The 7,634-nt window shown below is 32.8% G+C and overlaps 1 protein-coding gene across 5 annotated transcripts; it reads right to left on the bottom strand.

The window, feature by feature from the left end:
- Positions 1-1,130: 1,130 nt before the first annotated feature.
- On the bottom strand, positions 1,131-6,080 carry LOC110271720 (V-type proton ATPase subunit a2-like). 5 transcript variants are annotated; one of them, XM_088488689.1, is made up of 8 exons: positions 5,760-6,080; positions 5,463-5,561; positions 4,574-4,733; positions 2,286-2,465; positions 2,151-2,194; positions 1,969-2,063; positions 1,636-1,695; positions 1,131-1,511 (listed from the first exon to the last, which is right to left on the bottom strand). In XM_088488689.1, the coding sequence occupies exons 4-8, from the start codon at positions 2,326-2,328 to the stop codon at positions 1,415-1,417; spliced, it is 339 nt and encodes a 112-aa protein (XP_088344815.1). In that variant the 5' UTR covers positions 2,329-2,465; positions 4,574-4,733; positions 5,463-5,561; positions 5,760-6,080; the 3' UTR covers positions 1,131-1,414. The 5 variants fall into 5 exon arrangements, 2 of the variants coding, with proteins under 2 accessions (XP_088344815.1, XP_088344816.1); XM_088488690.1 differs by having other exon boundaries at positions 5,463-5,830; positions 5,944-6,047; XR_015883660.1 differs by having other exon boundaries at positions 1,881-2,063; positions 5,463-6,080.
- Positions 6,081-7,634: the final 1,554 nt, after the last annotated feature.

The raw sequence follows: 7,634 nt of genomic DNA, 5'->3' as shown, positions 1-7,634 counted from the left end.
AATTTATACAAATACAATAATATTAATACTTATTGAATATTTTATTATTTTTTATCATATAAAGAATTAAATTAAATAAATAGTAAAATATAAAATAATATTAAATTAAATAAATAAAAAATATTTATTTTTTTATATTTGAACTTAAAAGTAAAAAGAGTGTTGCTTATTGAACTTATTGGGTACTTTAAGTCATAATAAAGTATTTAAACCAATTGAATTTATTTTTATCTTTTGAAAAAGTACTACTAATTTTTTTATAAAAAGTTTGGGGGCCATGGCCCCCCGTTGTCTGAACTAAGCTCCGCCACTGGCAGCAGGTACAGACGCTTCCACTAGGGCTGGCTGAGGATGGTGAGCTGGTGATGTAGCCATCCCAGATTGTGGCATCGCGAACTGCAGAGGATGGGGCCTTGGAGTATTTGGTGCGCTGGGTGGGCCTATCTCCTTGTGAGGACAGCTGGGAATGAGCGGCGACATTGCGGGCCACCTTTCTGGAGCTCCACCTTGAGGACAAGGTGGTTGTCCGAGGGGGGAGTATTGATAGAGAGGCGCCCACTACTAACAGGTTTGGACTGTGTTACAAAAGGAGAGGTAAGTAGAGGTCAAGTAGAAGTGTTTTAGGAATTGTTAGGATATCCAGCTGGCTGATAGGTTGTTATAAATAGCTAGGTTATAGTTAGTTGAGGGAGGATAGTTTTTCTGTTGTGAATTCTGTTAGAAGTTGGAGAGAATCTCTCCGAACTGGTAGTTCCAGCTGTGTAGAACCTTCTAGGGAGAGCTAATTGGCCATCCCGGTGTATCAATAAAGCTTGATCATTCTGCTATTGCTGGTCCTAGCACACTCCCTTTGATTCAATTTTCTAGACACATTATAAAGCCCCTCTCATATTCAATGGTAGATCTATGCTAAAAGTAAAATGCAAATTATACATTTATAATGTTAATGATGATTGTATATTGAGTGTACCATTGAGATTACCGCCCCGGGGATGTTTTACTGATTGTAAAGTTTAAGAAGCTCGTTCATCACGCCAAGCAAAATGTTAAATAATAAATACAAGTGCACTTGGGAACCCAACAGTAATAGATTCTTGATTCTAATAAATCATTTTCCACATGCTTCAAATAAAGATGTAAACATAAGGCTACTTGTTTTGGGGACAAAAAAATTAAATAGACATCAATATGTCTTGATAAAATTATTATTACAGCCACGCCTGCCTAGCTCATCAACGTTACAATTTATTCCCCTCACTCATTGGCATAAATAAGATACGAAATGGTGTTTGAATGAAAAAAGCTACCAGTCACTGACTATAGTCACAGCAAATGAAAGAATCAATACAGGTCCAAAGCAATATTACTCCCACGTTCATATATATGATTTTAAAGCATCACTCCTCCTCTTCATCTAGCAATGCAAACGAGAAGGATGCAAAAAGGCACTCAGGGTTTCCATGACGAGTAATACTCCGATACCCACTATCAGGATAATCACATTATTGTACCTGTAACATCAGAGAGCAATTGCCAGTCATTGTCGACATCAGTATCATCACTCCAAGTCTCCAACCCAAAGTAATCATCTCATTAGACACACCAATAAGAAACAAAAATTCATAAACTACATACCCCCATGCCAGAACTAGAACTTTCTCATAGAATACACTTGATAATTCTGAATGCGCAAGACTGGACACAAAGGAGGAAAACATTAGTTAATGCATCACTATAGTTTCATATACGTATATATAAATATATCTAAAGAAGATGCATAAATAGTAAATGCATCATACAAAGTTCCAACCATATAGCTTTTAGAAGTGAGCATTATTAATAGAACAAAAGCCTAAGTTACTAGTCATAAAAACAGCTACATGTTATGCTAGAGCACATTGGGTAGAGACTGCTCCAAGTACAAACTCTATGGTGTGTATAAGTTGATGCACAAAGACTTCACTGAACTCAAACTCTTCATGACCATGAGAATCATTATTTGACTCCACTTGCAAGCTCTCCTCTGTGGTTTGAAGTGCTGTATATGATTCATCCCCATGCCTCTGAAGTAACAAAACTATTCGAGTCAGAACAAAGGCAAAAGTTCCATGTGTAAAAAGAGAAGAGGCCTTATTCAAAAATAAGCATACAGCTTGGTGTTGAATCTTCAAAATAAATGGTTCAAAAGCGTCATCTGGTAGGAATGGAACAAAGATTATAAGTGTTGTTCATAGACAAAAACAGGGTTTTCAAGAGAACAAGGGTTTGGAAGCTAAACAACCTACAAATATTTCTGACCAACAAAGAGTTGGTTTTCACCCAAATCATCTGCTGGACTCAGGAACATGTAGATCATTATATGGTATAAATCAGCCTGAGAAGCAGTGCACCACTTCACAATAATAAGCAGGGAGAGATAGCCAAATAAAGCGTTGAGAAATATCATCTGGGGAATAAATTGGAACCTGAGAGTAAAATGGTGAAATAACAAAATTATATTCACTTTAAATTAATGAGCAAGTTCATGAGATAGAAAGATATTTATTAATCTGATTGCATATGCAAAGAATTGTTGAATACTTTATAGGAATTATATGTTAAAGAATACCATACGACTACCCAAAACAAATGTTCACGTTCAAATATATATTAACATACCAGACATTTACATTGTTCCGAAAGAATAGGGCATTGCAAAAATGGAACAAAAACAATGCACATCATCAAGCAAAGTTCATGGAAAATGGTAATGCCTGTCTGAAATGTTCTTAGTGTATATTAAATTTTAATGACTTTCCATCATCTATTAAACTGCAAAAATGAAATTGCTGAAAGTTGCTAATAAAGAAAAGCTTTGCAACCAAAAGAACCAGCATTTGAATACACCTCGTGATTCGTGCTTCAAATGTTCGTGATATGAAGAGTACAGAGTTATTTAAAAGATATTTTAGTTTACATTTTTAGAATATTTTATTTAATGTATTTTAATTTTGTTTATTTAATTACTAGATTGGGCCTTATGTTTATGGGCTTTAGGGTTTTCTTTGTTTTAACCTAATAAGAGGTTATAAATACCTCCTTAGCTATTGTAGTCGTAGTATAGAATTTTTAGAGGTTTTAAAACCCCTTTTTGGTTTCGTGATGAAACCATGGTGTGGACAATTGAGGTTGAGGAGTCCCTCTCTTGTTGCATCGGGGAATTGGGTAGAAGGTTGAGGAGTCCCTTCGATACAATTCCCAAACTATGGCGTTGACAAGTTAGGTTGAGGAGTCCCTTTCTTGTTGCGTCAAGAAATTGGATAGAAAGTAGAGTGATTCTCTTTGTATTCAATTTCAATCTAACCTTTTTTGTTTTTATTTCAATTTCAATGTATCTTTTCTATTCAATTTCAATTCTTGTCTTGTTTATTTCTTTTATTTCCGTATCATTTGGTATCAGAGCTCAGGTATTAGATTAATTCTTATTAATCTATATTTGTTCTTCTTTTATCATAAAAAAAAAGAGTCCAGTGTTTGTCGCGTCTTTCATTTTGTTCTTGTGTTCTTGTTTTGGTTTGCGTTTCATTATTTAAAAAAAAAGAAGAAGAAGAATAAAGTGAAAAAAAAAAACAAAAAAAAGAAGAAAAAAACCAAAAAAAAAAAAAGAAATTATTTTTCTTATAATTATTGTCCTTTTTATATATTAATTTTTTTTCACCTACAAGATTCGAGGACGAATCTTTTTTGAAGAGGAGGAGAATGATACGTGCTTCAAATGTTCGTGATATGAAGAGTACAGAGTTATTTAGAAGATATTTTAGTTTACATTTTTAGAATATTTTATTTAATGTATTTTGATTTTGTTTATTTAATTACTAGATTGGGCCTTATGTTTATGGGCTTTAGGGTTTTCTTTGTTTTAACCTAATAAGAGGTTATAAATACCTCCTTAGCTATTGTAGTCGTAGTATAGAATTTTTAGAGGTTTTAAAACCCCTTTTTGGTTTCGTGATGAAACCATGGTGTGGACAATTGAAGTTGAGGAGTCCCTCTCTTGTTGCATCGGGGAATTGGGTAGAAGGTTGAGGAGTCCCTTCGATACAATTCCCAAACTATGGCATTGACAAGTTAGGTCCTTTCTTGTTGCGTCAAGAAATTGGATAGAAAGTAGAGTGATTCTCTTTGTATTCAATTTCAACCTAACCTTTTTTGTTTTTATTTCAATTTCAATGTATCTTTTCTATTCAATTTCAATTCTTGTCTTTGTTTATTTCTTTTATTTCCGTATCACCTCGATTAGAGAGGGTGAGGCCGGCCTCCTCCACTAACAAAGAATGTCAGCTCAATTTTTCAAAAAATAACTGGAATGATATTTAGACAAGCTAGATAGCCAAATGTTTCATTAATGCCCTGGCAATACTAGCCCTGTACAATATGGACATAGCCATATAAGCTCACCATGCATAGCATAAGACAGGTAATCAGACATTTTACATAATGATGGAGAAAATATGTTTAACTATTCTTTCAGAAAAATATGAATTTTTGTACCATTTTTTCAAAGGAAAAAGTTTCAGGTAAACTAAAAGACTACCTGGCTAGAAAGTTTCTTCTCCCTGATTATGAAATATAAAGGGCTGCAAGTAGCAAACATATTCCATGACCCCAATCACCAAACATTATGGCAAAAAGAAATGGAAATGTAACTATAGTATACACAGTGGGATTCGCTTCCTGATACTTAGCAACCCCCCCTGCAATAGCACAAAATTCAATGTGCAAAGTATTGAGATATTGCAAAATCCACCAACTCTATGATTGTTTTTAACATTCAATATCAAGTTTGATCAGTCTGTTTTGAAACTATAGAACTTCAAAAATAAAATGTATTGAATTTTAACTTCTGCATTTGAACTGTTTAGATAATATCAACTTTAAACATTCACATTCTAATAATAAATCTAATCCGATCCAGGTGTCACTATGTCTATTAGAATAAATAGACTGAGGCTTGCTACTCTTTATCATTTCAGTATTCTTCTGATGTATTTAATACAACCTAGTACGTCAATGCTATAGTTTTCAGGAGAACTGCAGGACAAATACTGATTAGAAGAAGAAGAATAGAAGTAACAGAATGAGGCTTGCTACTGAGAAGAAGAAAAAGGAAGTTTAAACTCATTCATGTATCACGACTTGCAACTATAAATGTCATTTTGTTTGTATATTGATACTCTACAGAACATGCATACTACAAACCTATGATGATCATGCAATAAATATGTTTCACTTATTTTTATATACTATCTATCCCTCCACACTCACAGGGATCACCGAACTAATGGATAATAATGCATCTTGAATCTGAAAAACCACACCAGCATATTCCATAAATCAATTTTAGTGACCCACTAACCCTATAGAAAGTATTAACTCTGGGTAGACCAAATGAGATCCATGATGGAATCACAATAACAATTTACCTGCTTTGTTGCAAAAATAGGACTCCACCCTTCAACCACAAGACATTTTTTCGTCACATCAAGGCTCAGCATGTTCAAGGTATGGTAAACAGATTTTTCCTCATGAGTTGAGAAAAATATAATCAACAGAAAGTAATCAGTAACACCAATAGAAGAAAATACTTTTTGAATAATTGGAAGATGAACACTGGCACTCAACCAAATACTTATAAAGAAAGCTTTTCCAGACAGTTATAAAAATTCATTTTTATTATGTTGCATAACACTGAACATGGTTAAGTTCAATATTTAACATACCAAAGGTTCCATTGCTCAAATTGCGATCCAGCATCTATAGTAGTCTTCAATTCTGAAAGTCTTCCTGAAACCTTACAGAAAACATTTTGAACCAATCATTTTCTTGGATATTCAGGGGAGACAACAAAGGCTACTGTTCACTACTACAAGAATATATTTTCATGTAATTTAAGCAACCAAAAACCAGCAGCAATCTGATGTCAAGGAATACTGCTAGATAACATCTCCCACTCCACCAATTAGGCAAAGACAGGCCAATCCAACCATTTCAAAAATATATTGTTCAAAGAACGAACCCCCCCTGTATTTTTTGGAGCTCAAAAATATACAGTCGAACACATAGTAAGATATATTAAAATTGATCAAATTGCAATCAATAAATATCTTAAAATAAAATTATTTCTTGTTTATTAGCCAAGTATGAATCACATGTTTTTTTTATTATTTCACCAAATTCAATGTACTCTTGAGTTGAATTAAAAAAATATTTTCATGAATAATTTTTTAGAAGAAAGATGACAATTGCCGTATCTAATTTGTACAAAATCAAAAGATTTTAAAATGAGTCTATTTATAATTATTTGATTCGATTTAAACAGATAAAAGATAAGTATCTTGATACGTGCTTCAAATATTCGTGATATGAAGAGTTCAAGAGTTATTTAGAAGATATTTTAGTTTACATTTTTAGAATATTTTATTTAATGTATTTTGATTTTGTTTATTTAATTACTAGATTGAGCCTTATGTTTATGGGCTTTAGTGTTTTCTTTGTTTTAACCTAATAAGAGGTTATAAATATCTCCTTAGCTATTGTAGTCGTAGTATAGAATTTTTAGAGGTTTGAAAACCCCTTTTTGGTTTCGTGATGAAACCATGGTGTGGACAATTGAGGTTGAGGAGTCCCTCTATTGTTACATCGGGGAATTGAATAGAAGGTTGAGGAGTCCCTTCGATTCAATTTCCAAACTATGGCGTTGACAAGTTAGATTGAGGAGTCCCTTTCTTGTTGCGTCAAGAAATTGGGTAGAAAGTAGAGTGATTCTCTTTGTACTCAATTTCAACTTATCTTTTTTGTTCCTATTTTAATTTCAATGTATCTTTTTATTCAGTTGAATCCTTATTTTTTTATTTATCTTTTATTTCCGTATCATTTGGTATCAGAGCTCAGGTATTAGATTAATTCTTATTAATCTATATTTGTTCTTCTTTTATCATAAAAAAAAAGAGTCCAGTGTTTGTCACGTCTTTCATTTTGTTCTTGTGTTCTTGTTTTCGTTTGCGTTTCATTATTTAAAAAAAAAAAGAAGAAGAAGAATAAAGTGAAAAAAAAAACAAAAAAAAAGAAGAAAAAAACAAAAAAAAAAGAAATTATCTTCCTTATAATTATTGTCCTTTTCATATATTATTTTTTTCACCTACAAGATTCGAGGACGAATCTTTTTTGAAGAGGAGGAGAATGATACGTGCTTCAAATGTTCGTGATATGAAGAGTTCAAGAGTTATTTAGAAGATATTTTAGTTTACATTTTTAGAATATTTTATTTAATGTATTTTAATTTTGTTTATTTAATTACTAGATTGGGCCTTATGTTTATGGGCTTTAGTGTTTTCTTTGTTTTAACCTAATAAGAGGTTATAAATATCTCCTTAGCTATTGTAGTCGTAGTATAGAATTTTTAGAGGTTTGAAAACCCCTTTTTGGTTTCGTGATGAAACCATGGTGTGGACAATTGAGGTTGAGGAGTCCCTCTCTTGTTACATCGGGGAATTGAATAGAAGGTTGAGGAGTCCCTTCGATTCAATTTCCAAACTATGGCGTTGACAAGTTAGGTTGAGGAGTCCCTTTCTTGTTGCGTCAAGAAATTGGGTAGA

This window comes from Arachis ipaensis, chromosome B5 (genome assembly GCF_059453495.1).
Source record: "Arachis ipaensis isolate K30076 ecotype BB chromosome B5, ASM5945349v1, whole genome shotgun sequence".
Lineage (NCBI taxonomy): Eukaryota > Viridiplantae > Streptophyta > Magnoliopsida > Fabales > Fabaceae > Arachis > Arachis ipaensis.
This window is presented reverse-complemented; position numbering and strand designations above follow the sequence as displayed.

Bases quoted from the DNA above. Each gene is read 5' to 3' on its own strand.
- LOC110271720 (XM_088488689.1), bottom strand. From the start codon at position 2,328: ATGATTTGGGTGAAAACCAACTCTTTGTTGGTCAGAAATATTT. The intron at 1,696-1,968 runs GTTCAGTGAAGT...CTTTGTGTCCAG, and splicing joins CATGGTCATGAAGAGTTTGA to TCTTGCGCATTCAGAATTAT. The intron at 1,512-1,635 runs GTATGTAGTTTA...CTGATGTTACAG, and splicing joins GTTCTAGTTCTGGCATGGGG to GTACAATAATGTGATTATCC.